The sequence below is a fragment of the Athalia rosae genome, chromosome 8, assembly GCF_917208135.1.
Source record: "Athalia rosae chromosome 8, iyAthRosa1.1, whole genome shotgun sequence".
NCBI lineage: Eukaryota > Metazoa > Arthropoda > Insecta > Hymenoptera > Athaliidae > Athalia > Athalia rosae.
The window spans coordinates 1-18,655 of NC_064033.1; the positions used below are offsets into that span (position 1 = coordinate 1).

The 18,655-nt window shown below is 41.0% G+C and overlaps 1 protein-coding gene and 2 long non-coding RNA genes across 8 annotated transcripts in view; 1 reads left to right on the forward strand and 2 right to left on the reverse strand.

Annotated features, from left to right (window-relative positions):
• Positions 1 to 3,942: 3,942 nt before the first annotated feature.
• Positions 3,943 to 8,384, reverse strand: LOC125502096. The gene is made up of 4 exons (XR_007279940.1): positions 8,195 to 8,384; positions 7,989 to 8,125; positions 7,801 to 7,878; positions 3,943 to 7,713 (listed from the first exon to the last, which is right to left on the reverse strand). It is a non-coding gene; the product is annotated as an uncharacterized LOC125502096 (long non-coding RNA).
• Positions 8,385 to 8,578: 194 nt separating this feature from the next.
• LOC105684932 (protein GPR107) overlaps positions 8,579 to 18,655 on the forward strand; it is a 44,384-nt gene continuing 34,307 nt past the window's right edge. Inside the window, exons 1-5 of one of the 6 annotated variants that reach the window (XM_048659804.1) lie at positions 8,579 to 8,774; positions 8,861 to 9,137; positions 9,240 to 10,031; positions 10,118 to 10,177; positions 10,882 to 11,017. In XM_048659804.1, the coding sequence (XP_048515761.1) occupies positions 10,910 to 11,017 (108 nt within the window). In that variant the 5' untranslated portion in view covers positions 8,579 to 8,774; positions 8,861 to 9,137; positions 9,240 to 10,031; positions 10,118 to 10,177; positions 10,882 to 10,909. Of the gene's footprint in view, positions 8,775 to 8,860; positions 9,138 to 9,239; positions 10,178 to 10,881; positions 11,018 to 18,655 lie in introns of all 6 variants that reach the window. The other 5 variants (XM_048659805.1, XM_048659803.1, XM_048659802.1 and 2 more) reach the window with 5 other exon arrangements.
• On the reverse strand, positions 12,934 to 15,184 carry LOC125502097. The gene is made up of 2 exons (XR_007279941.1): positions 14,153 to 15,184; positions 12,934 to 13,178 (listed from the first exon to the last, which is right to left on the reverse strand). It is a non-coding gene; the product is annotated as an uncharacterized LOC125502097 (long non-coding RNA).

Sequence of the window (18,655 nt, forward strand, 5' to 3'; positions counted from 1 at the left end):
AGTATGGTTAGGATTTTGCCACGCCCCCTTTTTTACAATCTCTATTTTCGCTTTTTTGCACCCCCTTTATACGATTTTGCACTTTTTCGACCCGAAAAACGACTTTTCCGGCTCAAAAAACGCTCCCCCTTGCTCTGAATCGAAATTTTCCGACCCCTGCTTGTTCGGAATGATCGCGCGCGTCCGAAAACCACCCTTTCACCCTTAAAAACGACTTTTCCACCCTCCAAATCGACCTTTTCCGCTCGGAAACGACTTTTTCGACCCGAAAAACGACTTTTCCGGCTCAAAAAACGCTTCCCCTTGCTCTGAATAGGAATTTTCCGACCCCTGCCTGTTCGGAATGATCGCGCGCGTCCGAAGACCACCCTTTCACCCTTAAAAACGACTTTTCCACCCTCCAAATCGACCTTTTCCGCTCGGAAACGACTTTTTCGACCCGAAAAACGACTTTTCCGGCTCAAAAAACGCTCCCCCTCGCTCTGAATCGGAATTTTCCGACCCCTGCCTGTTCGGAATGATCGTGCGCGTTCGAAAACCACCCTTTCACCCTGAAAAACCATATTTCCACCCTCTAAATCGACCTTCCCCGCTCGGAAACGACTTTTTCGACCCGAAAAACGACTTTTCCGGCTCAAAAAACGCTCCCCCTTGCTCTGAATCGGAATTTTCCGACCACTGCCTGTTCGAAATGATCACGCGCGTTCAAAGACCACCCTTTCACCCTCAAAAACGACTTTTCCACCCTCCAAATCGACCTCTTCCGCTCGGAAACGACTTTTTCGACCCAAAAAACGACTTTTCCGGCTCGAAAAACGCTCCCCTTCGCTCTAAATCGGAATTTTCCGAACCCTGCCTGTTCGAATTGATCATGCGCGTTCGGAGACCACCCTCTCACCCTGAAAAACGACTTTTCCACCCTCCAAATCGACCTTTTCCGCTCGGAAACGACTTTTTCGACCCGAAAAACGACTTTTCCGGCTCGAAAAACGCTCCCCTCCGCTCTAAATCGGAATTTTCCGACCCCTGCCTGTTCGGAATGATCGCGCGCGTTCGAAGACCACCCTTTTACCCTAAAAAACCACATTTCCACCCTCCAAATCGACCTTTTCCGCTCGGAAACGACTTTTTCGACCCGAAAAACGACTTTTCCGTCTCGAAAAACGCTCCCCCTTGCTCTGAATCGGAATTTTCCGACCCCTGTCTGTTCGGAATGATCGTGCGCGTTCGAAGACCACCCTTTCACCCTCAGAAACGACTTTTCCACCCTCCAAATCGACCTCTTCCGCTCGGAAACGACTTTTTCGACCCGAAAAATGACTTTTCCGGCTCGAAAAACGCTCCCCCTTGCTCTGAATCGGAATTTTCCGACCACTGCCTGTTCGAAATGATCGCGCGCGTCCAAAGACCACCCTTTTACCCTCAAAAACAACTTTTCCACCCTCTAGATCGACCTTCCCCGCCTGGAAACGACTTTTTCGACCCGAAAAACGACTTTTCCGGCTCGAAAAACGCTCCCCCTTGTTCTGAATCGGAATTTTCCGACCCCTGCTATTCCCAAATGGCCGCCACTTTTGAATCTCACGAAAAATCCGAAAGATGGCACTGGCCGCAACTCGTTTTAGTAGTTCACGAAAAGTCCGCCACTTGGCACTAGCTGTATTGGCGAGTGCAGCCACGTGACCAGCAGCGGTGAAATTCAAACATATTTGAAAAAATCAGGGAAAATTGGGAAAAATCGCAAAGATTCAGAAAGATATTGTTCCAGGATGACGTCCCATCGGTTCTGGATCACCGACCGATGACGATCAATTGTTCGTAGGTAATATACCCTATGCTGATCTTACCGACTGATATTCATGGTCCGACCGATGACGAGGAATTGTTCGTAGGTAATTTACCCTATGTGGACTTGCGCTGAAATCAGTTCTCGAAAAGTCCATCAGATAGCACTAGTTTTTGTAGTTCCTGAAAATTCCACCACTTAGCGCTAGCTGTATCGGTGAGTGCGCAGACGCGACCAACAGCGGTGAAATTCAAACATAAAAAGTTCCCAAGAAGCCTCGCCCTTTCCGACCCCTGCCTGTTCAGAATGATCGCGCGCGTTCGGAGACCACCCTCTCACCCTGAATAACGACTTTTTCACCCTCCAAATCGACCTTTTCCGCTCGGAAACAACTTTATCGACCCGAAAAACGACTTTTCCGGCTCGAAAAACGCTCCCCCTCGCTCTGAATCGGAATTTTCCGACCCCTGTCTGTTCGGAATGATCGTGCGCGTTCGAAAACCACCCTTTCACCCTGAAAAACCAAATTTCCACCCTCTAAATCGACCACCCCCGCTCGGAAACGACTTTTTCGACCCGAAAAACGACTTTTCCGGCTCGAAAAACGCTCCCCCCTTGCTCTGAATCGGAATTTTCCGACCACTGCCTGTTCGAAATGATCACGCGCGTTCGAAGACCACCCTTTCACCCTCAAAAACAACTTTTCCACCCTCCAAATCGACCCCCCCCCGCTCGGAAACGACTTTTTCGACCCGAAAAACGACTTTTCCGGCTCGAAAAACGCTCCCCTTCGCTCTAGATCGGAATTTTCCGAACCCTGCCTGTTCGGAATGATCACGCGCGTTCGAAGACCACCCTTTCACCCTCAAAAACCACATTTCCACCCTCCAAATCGACCTTTTCCGCTCGGAAACGACTTTTTCGACCCGAAAAACGACTTTTCCGGCTCGAAAAACGCTCCCCTTCGCTCTAAATCGGAATTTTCCGACCCCTGCTTGTTTAGAATGATCGCGCGCGTTCGGAAACCTCCCTTTCACCCTGAAAAACCACATTTCCACCCTACAAATCGACCTTTTCCGCTCGGAAACAACTTTATCGTTCCGAAAAACGACTTTTCCGGCTCGAAAAACGCTCCCCCTCGCTCTGAATCGGAATTTTCCGACCCCTGTCTGTTCGGAATGACCGTGCGCGTTCGGAAACCACCTTTTTACCCTGGAAAACGACTTTTCCACCCTCCAAATCGACCACCCCCGCTCGGAAACGACTTTTTCGACCCGAAAAACGACTTTTCCGGCTCGAAAAACGCTCCCCTTTGATCTGAATCGGAATTTTCCGACCCCTGCCTGTTCGGAATGACCGCGCGCGTTCGAAGACCACCCTTTCACCCCCAAAAACGACTTTTCCACACTCCAAATCGACCTTTTCCGCTCGAAAACGAATTTTTCGACCCGAAAAACGACTTTTCCGGCTCGAAAAACGCTCTCCTCTGATCCGAATCGGAATTTTTTGACCCCTGGCCTGTTCGGAATGACCGTGCGCGTTCGGAAACCACCTTTTTACCCTGAAAAACGACTTTTCCACCCTCCAAATCGACCTCTTTCGCTCAAAAACGAATTTTTCGACCTGAAAAACCGCTTGTTCGCTTTTAAAAACGACGCTCTTCGCTCTGAATCGGGATTTTGCGACCGACACCGCTCTGGTATCACTGCCCACGTCAGAAAACCACCCCCTCACGCTTCGACACGACTTTCTCAGCGTTGTATTTGACCTCTCACGCTCAAAAACAAATCTTTCGACCTAAAAAACCGCTTTTTCGCTCCTAAAAACGACCCCCTACGCTCCGAATCGGGTTTTTCTGACCCCCGCTATTCCCAAATGGCCGCCACTTTTGAATCTCACGAAAAATCCGAAAGATGGCACTGGCCGCAACTCGTTTGAGTAATTCACGAAAAGTCCGCCACTTGGCACTAGCTGTATTGGCGAGTGCAGCCACGTGACCAGCAGCGGTGAAATTCAAACATATTTGAAAAAATCAGGGAAAATTGGGAAAAATCGCAAAGAATCAGAAAGATATTGATCCAGGATGACGTCCCATCGGTTCTGGATCACCGACCGATGACGATCAATTGTTCGTAGGTAATATACCCTATGCTGATTTTACCGACTGATATTCATGGTCCGACCGAGGACGATGAATTGTTCGTAGGTAATTTACCCTATGTGGACTCGCGCTGAAATCAGTTCTCGAAAAGTCCATCAGATAGCACTAGTTTTTGTAGTTCCTGAAAATTCCACCATTCAGCGCTAGCTGTATCGGTGAGTGCGCAGACGCGACCAACAGCGGTAAAATTCAAACATAAAAAGTCCCCAAGAAGCCTCACCCTTTGTCCGAAAAAAGTCGAAAATCGAATTTTTTCTCGGTGTTTTGAGCTTAATCTCACACATAATTAGCTCAGAATCCCAAATCTGAGAGCCAAAATCATCTACTCATGCAATCGATCAAGTAATCATCAGTTATTCGCTGTTCGGAGCAGAATAATTGTAAGACATCGATTGGTTTTAGTCGTAGATCCACTTTGGTTCGTCGCAACCCATGCATGGGTCGGAATATTCGAATTTCTCGGTCTTCAAGGGAGCCAAACTGGAGTCAGGTAGCCAGCAGCTAGCGTTTTGTTGTGAGACCTCACCTTCGAAGCTGAGCAGAGGTCACGCCCCACAACATACCGCGCGCCCGTTGCTACCTGATTCCAGCTGAGCTTGGGCACGCACAAAAAGGTGCAATAGTACTTGATTCCTTACAATTTTTTGGTTTCTGGGTTTAAAACGCATAAAGCGTTGCAATGCATTTTTTAAGCGCCAAGTCCGCGCGCGTACGAGCAGCAGCGACGAAACTTGGGTTTTTATTTTACTTCAAATTCCTGAAAAAAAATCTCTCAAAGTTTTTAGAGCGCCTTGCAAGATGGCAAGTCACGCTAGTTATTGTTTTAAGAATGGCCCAATCGGGCATACAAGAAATAACATATATAAACAAATAACATGCGATTCCTCGTCCGCGCGCTATGTACCCGCGCGAGCAGCGTCAGACTTGGAATAATTATGCTAATGGAAATCGAAGAAATGCAATTTTTAATCGCATCCTTCTATTCCAATTAACATTGGGGAGTGGAAATAGGGAAGGTTTGAAAATTTGTGGCGTGGCGGTCGGTGGTCCTCTTCGACGCGACGTCTTCGAGCTCAACGTCCACCTCACTTCCATGCACCACGGCTGGTACGGATAGCAAAGTGGACGCATTTTGCCCATTCCAAGTGACCAGAAATATCACAGGGAAGAAAAAAACTTAATCTAATTGAATTTGTTTGGTTGGGTTTGTGAACCATTGGAAGTAAAAGCATCTAGTAGATCTCAGCAAAGAGACCTAAAAGACCACACGAAAAGAATTATTATAAAAATATCAAGCAAAATATTGCAAAAAAGTAGCTAACGCAATTTGATAATCTCTAGTTAATTGATCACTTGGAATTGCTGTGGAAAGAAAAGTTGCACTTCCGATTTCTTGCCTACCCACTTTGGTCAGCCCACACCCCGCCCAACGGTTAAAACTATGAGTTGCATACTCGCATTCACACTGCACATACATTCCAAATAGAACCCCTTCGCGATGCATGAATTTACCTATACCTGCCTTTCATCTATATTTATCCAAGAAATGATTTTACTGACGAAATCCCCGAATCACACCAGCGCCGGCGCTTCGAACCATTTCATTCACATTCGCTTTGTCAAACTTTTGACAACTGACTCTATGGAAAAAATTAAAGAAAAAAGTCTTTTCAAAGTGTAATTGTGTTCAGGCTGCCCATGCCTCGGCCGAAGCCGTAATTTTGAAGAGGTGTGTGTTTTTTAGGCCGAAATAATTCAAATTTGTATATTTTTAACGAGAAAAGCTTAAGGGCTGTGTGTGTAAGGGAAAAAAATTCCCATGTGTTTATACATCTCATTCAAACCAATCTCACTCACATATCACATTCATTGCCGTGGTCTCTCGTTCAAAAACTCACCATACCTGTTGTGTGGAAAGAAATAGTGCGGGCTGCCCATGCCCTGGCCAAAGCCAAAGAATTTAGTAAATTTTGAAAAGGTGTGTGTTTTTCTGAACCGAAATTTATAATCAACATTGAGAATCTTTGAATGATTTTAGTAACTTGATTTTAGTTCATTCAAAGTTTGTAGTACTTTGATAGAATGTCATTAGAATCTTTGAACAATGAATTTAATCAATCTCATATCTATTTGTATACTGACAGTGAGCAAAGAAAGTAAAGGGCTGATAGATTTGTGTGAGGGAAGAAAAATTTATGCATGATTAGACATCCTAGATCTCATTAATCTAAATTTACTTACTTTATAGGTAATAAGCGCAGACTTAAGAATTGAAACTAATAATAACTTAATTCCTAATTATTTATTGTTATTTTTTATATTACTTATAAATATATGTGTTTTGTGTGCATAATATAGGCTTCCATTGCCCCGGCCAAAGCCGTAGTTTATAAATTTTTAAATGTGTGTGGTTTTATCGGCCGAAATTCATTAAACTTCCAGAATCGTGAAATGATTTGAATAACGTGATTCTCATGAATTGAAATACAACAATGTTTCGATAATTTCATTTGAAATCGTATTGGAAAATGGTATAAGCAAAAGAATGAATTTAATTCATATTAATTAAGGGCTTAAAAATGTGTGTGTTTGGGGTAAGGTTTCTTATGACTAATTCTTTTTTTTTTTTTCTTAATGCTAACAAAAAATAATATAGGTAGTGAAATAATATTTTTCTTCGATCAGGATTCCACTTCAGAAGATGAAACGTTGCCCAAGAATATTCTTATACCTTATTATAAATACCTTAATTATTTTCAAACTTAATTTAAATCTTATTTATTTCCACACTTAATTTATATCTTAATTATTTTCACACTTAATCTATATCCTAATTATTTCTATACTAAATCCAATGTCCGCGGTAGTTTCTTGAAGCTTAATCGGATACTTAAAGTTAACAAGAGAATCAGGGAGGAAAGAAGATGTTGTAAAATATGTTTCCATATCAATCAGTTGGAGTTAATTACTTTGAATGAATGAGAATTGAGAATAACTGAATCGACAAATTTTTTTATCTCCAAAAAATCAATTACGTATTTTTTAATCGCTCGGAGCTGCTGATCATACCTGATTCTCGTCGAGAAAGTGAAACTATGGTAAAGGACCACCATTCGAACGGCCTAATTTTTTTTACTAGTTAGTGATCGACGAAAACGAGATCAATCACTAAAAATTATTATAAAATGCAAGAAAACGCGTTGGTCAATCAAACGATGGTCTTTACCGTTGCCTATGAGCCGCGCACTCTTGCTTACATAAGGTTGGTGGATGATGATTTATTTGAATAGTTCATAGTGTATGAACTATTTGTCAACTGAATAACCAATAGATCAACTAACTGAATAATTTTCCAAAAAAATTCTATATCTGTGACTCTACAAACTGCAAGTGCGCTATGCTCAACGACAACCGAACCTACGATTACCTGAGCTAATAAAATGATTTTAAAATCTAAAAGTACCGCCACGCCACGCGAATTGGGGGAACATACTTATTCTATAAAATACAACGATCCCGATGCCAGCGTTCACCATCGTGTGAGCTGGCAAAGAAATCGAGGAAATCTGACTGCTGGGACTTACCCCACCGCTGCCGGTACCAAAACCGGACCCGAGCTGGTTCCCAAGCTCAGGGGTCTTGGATTTTACCCGGATGTCTCTGCCTCCCTGATGACTATAGCTGTGTAGTAGGTTGAATGTAGAAGATGTAGTACGATGAGAGGTCGATACAATGCTCCTTCGATACTCCCACGAAAAATAGTGCTCTAAAAATGACAAGAAGAGAAAAACATGAATAATAAGAAGAAAGACTCTGTCAAAGAGAAAAAACAGTGGTAGAAAATTGTATTTACCGAAATTCTTCACTTTATACGTGTGGTTGGTGACCAGCCGGACGAGGAGACTTTATTGTAGGTAGTAAAAACTTTTATCTGTAAGACGAAATTTGAATATTTTTGATAAAGTGGATTTCTAATACACAGGCGGTGCGAGTCACAGAATTCGGAGAATGTGACTAGAATTATTAAAATTTGAGGCTCACCAATTCTGCTCGAATGTAGTGAACAGAAATCCGGTTTGAGTAGCTACGGAATCGTTCTCAGCAGTATTGCACGTGCCAGTTAGATTAGTTGCACCGATACGTATAGTATGCCATCGAAGTGCAACAGGCTCTGGGCTCTGTAATGCATAATACCAATACACGAATAAGTATTGCAGTTCCAAATCAAATTGATTCAGATTACAAACCTCACGGCGACAAGGTCGTCTTCGCCATAAAATCACAGCCCGGTATTACGAATACCGAGCAATTATAATCGAATCAAAATTACCAAGCGTCTATTACGCAGCAACTTTACGAGAAATGAAAATTTCGTGAAAAACCGTTGAAAGATTAGGAACTCGATTCTCCGAAACAAGAAATAGTGCACTCTGATTCGAAATATTACATCAACAAACTAAGATATTCTATTGTTGTAACAAATTAAACGTGAAAATAAATCGTAATAAGTAGGGGCATAGTCGCATGATCGACCTTAGTTCGACCGTTCGCGATCGAATCGCACTAAGTCGAAACAAAGGCGCCCGCTCGCTGCTCGCTACGAAAATACGTGGGGAAAGATAGAAAAAAAGAGAAGTTAGAACGAACCAGATTGTAGGACAGGAAAGGTGAAGATCCGGGTAGAAGAAGTTCCAGATCTCCATATTGCATTGTGAGTATGCACTTCGAAGAAACTGCAGAGACGCAGATTACTTCGCAGCAGGTCTAGGACCTGTCCATAACTTGTCCATGCCTGTCTGGCCCGGGCAGAGCCATGTAATATCTCAGGTAAAACCATTTTATATTTCAATTCAGTAGATTATTCTTGTCACAATATTAAAATTAATGTTCAAGCTAATTAGTGCGACCTTTAGAATTAGGTATTATGCGATATGGTTGAATTAGTAAGGAGTTATAAGAGCACGAGGCGTACTGTTCGAAATTCGGGAAGCTAATGGCGTCGTAGCTTCGAGACGCTTCGAGACTCCCAGCATGCATTGCTGGTGGGGCTCGCCGCATGGTGGCGTTCCAGTCGAACTCGTTTAACTTTTACCTAACCAACGAATTCAGAACCTAACCGCCTCTTTCGCGCGTTCCACCGTGTTGTAAAAAGCTGAACGAACGCAATAAAAACGATCGCAACTGCTTCAGGTAATATTTCAACAATCAGATATCGATTATAATCTATTCTGGGTTCAATCATCCTAATTATCACGATTCCTAATTGTTCAATGGGTATTGCTTTGATACTAGATGGAATAATCTCGAAGCTTAGAACGCAGATCGTCGACATTGAAAAAACCAATCAATCGCAAAAATGATGGGGTTATCTGACGAATCCGGAGAAATTCACTCATATTCACCAATCCCTACACGGTGCCGGAGGATGGAGAGGTAATTACAACCATCGAGCCAGATTATTGTGAGTATTATTATTACCATTTTTTCTCTCATAAACCGCAAGTTTTTAATACCTCGCCCAACGAAGAGAGTTCGCTGTCCGCTACGGGTGAGAGAAAAATAATATTTTTGAAACAAAATCTTGTATCCCACAAGTTTTTTGCAAATGCAAAAATATAATAAAGTAAATTCATTGCATACGAGCGTTAGTGCAGTAAAGGAAGGCAAAATATGCGTTCTCCGAGGGTGTCGTTTTCAAAGAATAATAATAGCAGTAAAAGAAAAATAATCAAAAAATCGGAGGACATCAAAAGCACCGCAATATTTTCATCGCATTAACGGGGTAAAGTATTAGCCAATAATGTTGGCGCCTATAGTGGCGTGTCCAACGTCGACTTACCCAGCTGTTGCTGTAAAAGCAACACCTTGTTCACCTCAGCTCATATCCCTACACAACTCGTTTAAGGTAGAAGATGGGGAAGAGAATTATGAATGCGAAGGAGAACCTCAAATAAAAATAAACAAACTGAAGACCAAAAAAATAAAGAAGACTGGTTTACTTTGGATAATTTGCATACCATATCTTGCAGCCAACGAGGAACGTATGCATATAACTAGGTACAATTTAACCGGCTAATTAAACAGGTACCGAACGTATTTTAATTACGACATGGCAAGGATCTTCAATATTATTAATCGAGGTGCCGGCGTGCGACTTTCCAACCACACAGGGCTCATCTTCTTCATCATCATCATCGTATCTCTACCAATTGAATTACCCTCAGTACACGGTAAGGCTATACCTCATCAATTATAAATTTTATTAGCGTTATCGTTATTTTTACTTACACCGTAAGGAGTCTCGATTAATAACAATTAATCTTACAACATTTTCGCATCGATATTTTCGTTTTATTTCTATTCCACAAACAGGGAATTTTTTTATCTGTGTACACTTAGGTGAGAGCATTATAATATTGGCAAATTGCCGGTATAATAGTTCAAAATATTGGAGCGTGGGTGACGGAACGTGTGGTAACGTATACAGCTACAGATGCAGCAAACACGGGCATATCGATTGGTTCAGGAATAGTTTCTGTGTGATCGAGAATAAAACGAAGGAATGAACGAACCGATTCTCCGTATATCGAAATAACGAACCGCGATTCGTACCTACCCAGTTTTACATTCGCATGAAATGAGTAAAAACTTGATTGACACTAAAATGAAAAAGCTAAAGAACGAAAAAAAAACAGTTTCATCGTCCCCTTGATCTAAACTCGTAACATATCAACGTGTAAAGTGGGACACTTTCCGTCCCCAACGTCACGATGTCCAGACTTAATGGTTCCGGTGCCATTTAGTATCGTCATTTTACTCCAATGTGATCGCTCTCTTTGTACATACCAATACCCATACAAACGTACGATGAAAGATAGATAAATAGAATATACGTACGAAGGTACGTACTCGTACATGGTTTTTTTCTTTTTAGGCAGGAAGTGCGTGTGCACAAGCAAGTCATGCCTGGAGGCAGGCACGGACACCCGCAGGACGCGTTTCTCCTGTTACACAGAACTCATCCTGATCGACGAGGGACAAGGAAACACTACAACCCGGGGCTGCGCCGAGTAAGAAATTTTTTCCGCCCGCTCTTTTGCTTTCTTTTTTTTTATGTATATATGATTTATTTATTTATTTTTTGCGATATTTCGCGCCCGTTAAGCCAGCAATGCAACGTATGTACCGGTGTAAGTCCAATTTACTTGTAATATGTATAAAGTAGGAAATTATGAGGATCTTGAGGAAAATGGGTAATATGAACGACAGTAATAACAACGATAAATGAAAATAAGATAAGGACACGGTTCTGCCTGTGGATTTGGTTGACAATGCATAGTTATATACATGTAGGTATACGTAACGTATACAATTACTGTGCAGGAGGATCGAGTTCACCGAACTCAATACGTATACGCTATAAATCTATATAAAGTAACTAAGAGAATCCATGAACGTATACCTTTATTTGTATGTATGTACGTAAGACTTATTATATATATAAATACCTACATACCTATGTACGTGCGTAAAACGCGGTATACAAAAGATGCGGCTAAGAAACTTTGCGCTTAATTGCCCCCTGCACGTTCATTCCTCGATCCTTGACTTGATGCATGCGATTTTATACTTGTATGTAATACGTACGTATGTACCAGTTCTCTATGTAGTCGTGGCGATTATTATACCTACAACCATATACCTAAGCATGTATATATGATACGTACGATAATTCAAAGATTCGCGATCTCGTGCAACTCGTGCACGCGAGTTATCATATTTGAATACATAGCGGACGGCGTGAACCATAGTTATGGAGATATTTTGATAACATTAATTATCTTATTAGAAAATAGATGGGTGAATGAATAAAATTACGTTCGTACGGTGTACAATTTACCGGTATATAACTAATTGATTAGGTAATTATTGAGCAATTGGTATATGTATATTTTTTTCTTCCTTTCTCAGGATATACCTGGGACATCAATCGTCGTGTACGGGGCGAATATTATAATTTATCTTTTGATATCAAATACTGTAACACCGCGGTGGTAGACATGTGTTCTAATAATTTCACTGACGTGAATTTACGTTGTAATTATACCATATACGCAAGAAAATGCAAGGCATCAAACCGTCACTCTACATACATCCAACTCGGTATGTCGGATAGAATAATTATATACTATAGTACCTAATTGAAATTGCACCTGTAACAAGCCACGGTATATTTTCCACGTAGATTTCACGTACCATGTATGAGTAAATTATATAAAACTACGTGCCATGCCCATTACGTAATTTATCGTATTTAACCGTACGAAATATTTATTTTAATCGCTTTGTATTTTTTTTTTTTTCCGTCAGAATTCGGTGAATAAAAAGGAACAGAACCATCGATTAATTGTTATATTAATTGACTGAATTAACCGAATAGTTTGTTGGAGGAAAAAATTCTATGCAGGCATACAGATTTATTTTCATCGGGGTACACGTATTTGCACTTGTAAAATATCCCCCCATCATTAATTCCAATCTCATCTTGAGCGACATTCCGATGAATCAATCTCATAATATATTGCTCAAGTTGCTTGTACCTCGGTAGGTTACACGACTGTCCGTATGTAACGTGTTTTCTATGTATCGTACGCACATGCCTATATACGAGTTCGCGTAAAAAAATTGAATCAAAATCCAACTACCTATCAGTCGGGCGTAATATAAATGAGTATATGTATAATTATATAAAACGAATACGTGATACACGTATACTGAGCAGATATATAAATTTATTTAGAGAATCAAAACCGCGAGTTTGCTGTTAAGTTTTTTTTACTTATTATCATTTTATTTTTATTGTCATTTTATTTTGCATCCATATAAGCGTAAATACATGTAGGTATGTAGCGCAAAAACTATCCTGTACAATTTATACATACAACGACGTGTGTCTTGCTGAAATGTAGTCTGAATTAATTAATGAATTTATTTATTTATTTAATTAGCTCGAATCCAGTGCAGCGCTATATATAATTCTCATGTTACGTACACGCGTGAATGTAGATTATTATCCCATATGGCGAATACATGATTCTTAGCAGGATTTATAGCGCATTCCATGTCAGACGCGACACTTTTTTCAAAATATTATTTGAACTTGATAAAACCTTCATGTTTTTGACTTATGTATGGTATTCCTAATATTTTTATTGGCTCAGGAATCCGAATCTGGAAGCCAAATTGATCTAGCTATAAAATTGATCGAGTTATCGAAAATTTTTCGCTTTTGGAAGCAGAAAAATTGAGATATCTCGGAGGGAGAAATCCGTAGCTCAATTTGGCCAACGAATCCATGTTCCTGAGGTCAAAATACATAAAAAAATGCCATACAATCAATTTTTATTCTTTAAAATTGATCGTATGGCACTTTTCTTATGTATTTTGACCTCAGAAATATATATATTAAACCCAATTAAAACAATGATTAATTTTTTGCTCAAAAATCGAATTTTTTTTTTGGTTCTTCAAGAGTAATCTCACATATAATGAGCTCCGAAATCCAAATTTGAAAGCCAAAATATTCTACTCATGCAATCGATCGAGTAATCATCAATTATTCGCTGTTCGGAGCAGAATAATTATAAGACATCGATTGTTTTAGTCGTAGACCCACATGGATTCGTCGCAATCCATGCATAGGCCGAAATATTCGAATTTCTGAATTCACCAGCAAACCCAAGCTTAGCTAGAGTCAGGTAGCCACGGGCGCGCGGTTTGTTTTGAGGCGTCACCTCTGCTCAGCCCTGAAGGTGACGTCTCACAACAAAGTGCTACCCTGCTGGCTACGCTGACTCCAGCACAGCTCGGGCTCCCTCGTAGACCGATAAATTCGAATATTTCGACCCATGCATGGATTGCGACGAATCACAGTGCGTCTACGACTAAAAATAATCGATATGTCTTATAATTTTTGTGCTCCCAACAGCGAATAATTGATGAATAATTAGCTTATTAATCGACCGGTCGTTGGATAAATTGGACTTGAAATTGTCGAGTCAATTGTGCCACGACCCGAAACTATCGAAATATCTTGATAATTCTACGTTCTGCAACAAAGAATCAGCTTATTGATCGACCGGTCGTTGGATAAATTGAATCAAGTAGCAGCTGTGCAATCTCGAACTCAAAATACATGACGATACCTATATTACGGCTTCAGGAAAACGAGCGTGTCGACTGGACCGAGCAATTCCTGATACTCGTCGAAAGATCTCCATTTTTCCGTTCAGAAATGCGACAAAATGGACAACACGTGCGAAGTTCTGTCAAAGAGCAGCATCGCGAATCGAACAGAGGACCCCAACGATTTTTCTGAAACAAGTACAAATATTAAAATGTTTATAGATTACCGGATGCTGCAGAAGCCAGGAACCAAAAAACCTGCATTTTCCTTTGAGACGCTGTATCCATATTAAAATAAGACTGACACGTAACTTCGCAGTTGCTTGGATTTATTGTCCAGGCCCGAAAATTGCAAATACCTGAAGACTGTAGCCTCTGATCCTCTGGGTTTTTTCCGTGTCGAGACCAAGAATGCAATTACCTGGACAAAGGAGTAAATTCAATGACATGTCATCATTAGTATTCGTCAACATCAGGGTTGTGTTCAACTTCGATTTAAAGAACATGCTCCGATGGAACGTCAAGGGTGTGTCACGAGTTTTTGATCAGTAAGTTATCAGATCTGATACCGACCGATGACGATGAATTGTTCGTAGGTAATTTACCCTATGCGGAGTTGCCGACCGATGACGATAAATTGTTCGTAGGTAACTTACCCCATGTGGACTTGCGCTGAAATCAGTTTTTGAAAAGTCCATCAGATGGCACTAGTTTTTGTAGTTCACGAAAATTCCGCGACTTAGCGCTAGCTGTATCGGCGAGTGCGCAGGCGTGACCAACAGCGGTGAAATTCAAACATAACATATCCCCGAAATAAAGAATCCCCAAAAAACCTCGCCCTTTGTCCGAAAAAGTCGAAAATCGAATTTTTTTTCGGTTTTTTGAGCTTCATCTTATATATAATCAGCTCAGGGATCCAAATTTAGGAGCCAAAATCATTTACTCATGCAATCGATCGAGTCATCATCAATTATTCGCTGTTCGAAGCAGAATAATTATAAGACATCTATTGGTTTTAGTCGTAGACCCACTTTGATTCGTCGCAATCCGTGCATGGGTCGAAATATTCGAATTTCTCGGTCTACGAGGGAGCCCCAGCTGTGCTGGAGTCAGCGTAGCCAGCAGCGTAGCGCTTTGTTGTGGGTCGTCACCTTCAGGGCTGAGCAGAGGTGACGCCTCGAAACAAACCCCGCGCCTGTGGCGACCTGATTTCAGCTGAGCTTGGGTTTGCTGGTGAATTCAGAAATTCGAATATTTCGGCCTATGCAGGAATTGCGACGAATCAAAGTGGGTCTACGACTGAAACCAATCGATTTCTCATAATTATTCTGCTTCGAACAGCGAATAATTGATGATTACTCGATCGATTGCATGAGTAGATGATTGTGGCTTTCAAATTTTGATTTCTCAACTGATTATATGTTAGATTACACTTAAAGAACCAAGAAAAAATTCGATTCTTGAGCAAAAAAAAAAATCTTTTTTTTAATTGGGTCAATCATGCTTTTCTCACGTATTTTGCCCTAAGAACTCCGAATTTGCAAGAGATATGGATCTATCTCTGGAATTGACCAAGTTATCGCCAATTCTCAGCTTTTTGGGGTCAAAAATGAAAAATCGATTTTTTAGACTATCGTAATGTAATTTGAGTTGAGGAATCCGAATCCGGAGGAAAATTTGATCTATCTTCAAAAATAACTGAGTTATCCTCATTTTTTTTGCATTTTTTGGTAAAAATTTGAGGATATCTCGATGGAAAAAAATCGTAGCTTAATTTGTACAATGAATTCGTGTTTCTGAGGTCGAAATACATATAAGAGAATGCCATACGATACCATTTAGACGATCGAAAATTTTGGTCAAAATTTGAAAAAATCGCAAAGCGTACCTCTAGAAAAAATCTCGGATTTTGGCCAAAAGCTTTGATTTCTTGAGAATTGAAAGTATGGCGCTTTTTTTCATGAATTTTGATCTCAGGAACACGAATCCGTTGTCAAAATTAGGCGACGATTCTTCCCCTCCGAGATATCCTCTAATTGATGCCAAAAAACGCACAAAAATGCGGACAATTCAGTCAATTTGAGAGATAGTACAATTTTCCTCCCAGATTCGGATTCCTGAGATCAAAATACGTGAGACAAGCATGATGAACCCAATTGAAGACGATGATTCATGTTTTTCTCAGCAATCGAATTTTTTTTTTTGGTTCTTCGAGAGTTATCTCACATAAAATCAGCTCAGGAATCCAAATCTGAAAGCCAGAATCATCTACTCATGCAATCGATCGAGTAATCATCAATTATTCGGTATTGGGAGCAGAAAAATTATAAGACATATTGAGCGGTTCTAATCGTAGACCCACTTTGATTTTTGGCAATCCATGCATGCGTCGAAATATTCGAATTCCTCGGTCTACGAGGGAGCCCAAGCTCAGCTGGAATCAGGTAGCCACGGGCGTGCGGTTTGTTTTGAGGCGTCACCTCTGCTCAGCCCTGAAGGTGACGACCCACAACAAAGCGCTACGCTTCTGGCTACGCTGACTCCAGCACAGCTCGGGCTCCCTCGTAGACCGAGAAATTCGAATATTTCGACTCATGCACGGATTGCGACGAATCAAAGTGGGTCTACCACTAAAGCCTATCGATGTGTCTTAATTTTTCTGCTCCCAACAGCGAATAATTGATGATTACTCGATCGATTGCATGAGTAGATGATTTTGGCTTTCAAATTTGAATTTCGGAGCTGATTATATGTGAGATTAAGCTTAAAGAACCAAAAAAAAATTCGATTTTCGACTTTTTCGGACAAAGGACGAGATTTTTTGGGGATTTTTGACGGGTCCTGACGTATTAGGGTAGTTTGTTCACGATTTTTGGCGGTTTTCGATCCGAAGGGGTGGTTCATTGGCGATTTTTTGCTTTTTCTGGAAGAGAGGAAAGGTTTTTCGGCGATCATTGACGATTTTCGAACGGAAGATAAGGTTTTCTGGCGATTGTCGGCTTTTCCTACCAGCAGGGCCAGTTTTGAGGTGATATTTTTTCTCAGATTTAGAGCCCAGAAATCCGACTGTGCTCGCGAGAATATTTTGCTTGATTAATTAATCGAGTAATCGCAAATTTTTCACTGAAATGAGCAGAGAAATTGAAATATCTCTGTAGCTTTGAGTCGTGGCTCACTTAATTCGTCGGATTTATGTTCTTAAGATCGAAATGTATTAGAATAAGGTATTTTGGAACATTCGAAACGCATCCTGTATTGTGTTAGCAAGATTGCAGTATCAGTGAGACTCTGGTCTTTTATCGATATACGAGTCAATAATGAAGTCTAGTTCCTGAAGTTTTGGCACTTTCACGTGTTGAGAACCCAGAAACGATGGTAATACTGATCATCTGTTTGAATTGATTGACTGCTGTACTCTATTGCTTTGAGGAGTCAAAAAATTGTAATACCTTGATAGCTCTTAGTCGTTGTTCAGTTATGTAATCAGATTCTAGTTTTCAAGATCAAAGTACATACAACTACTGCTCTGTCATCATTATTTATTATTTTTCCCTCTTCTCCTAAATCTTTTTCAAGTTTAATCTAATTTTTAACGAATTAGTGGACTTCCTTCATGTCCTGTGAGTTTTTGACGCCCTGCAGCCAGAGTAACACGACCTTAGACTTGGTTCCAAATTTTGACCGGATATTTTCTATTTCTTCCTGCATTTTCTGATTTTTTTTCGATTTTTAGTCAATTTTTCGATCGATCCGTCAATGACTGCATCTCCTGGCCTTCCTGGAGGTTCCCTGTGATCCGAAACCGAAGGTACGTCATCCTACATTAATTCTCGATTTTTTTCTGGTTTTTTGCGAATTTTTCCTATTTTTTCCGATATAATCAATTATGTTTGAATTTTTCCGCCATTCTGACGTCACGTGGTCTGGTCACGTGAACGCACTAGCGCCATGGGCGGATTTTTGTTGAACTAAAAACTCGCCGATACAGCTAGCGCCATGTGGCGGATTTTTCGTATACTACCGAACCGTCTAGCCTCGTGACGGGCCCCACTCGTTTCTTGACCACGTGGTCGAGTCGCAGGTGGCGCCATCTTTTTTTAGTTCGACGTGATTCCGCAAGATGGCGCTGGCCGCAACTCGTTTTAGTAGTTCACGAAAAATCCGCCACATGGCGCTAGCTGTATCGGCGAGTGCGGCCACGTGACCAGCGGCGCTAAAATTCAAACATATTTTCAAAAATCGGAAAAAAATAGGAAAAAATCGGGAATAAATCCAGGATGACGTCCCATCGGTTCTGGATCACAGGACACCTCCAGGAAGGCCAGGAAATGCAGTAATTGGCGGATCAATTGAAAGATTGACTCAAATTCGAAAAGAAATCAGGAAAGAAAGGCAAAGATAGAAAATATCCGGTCGACATCTGGAAACAAATCTAAGGTCGTGCTACTCTAGCTACATGGCATCAAAAACCTATAGGACATGGAGGAAGTCCACTAATTCATTCAAAATGAGATGAAACTTGA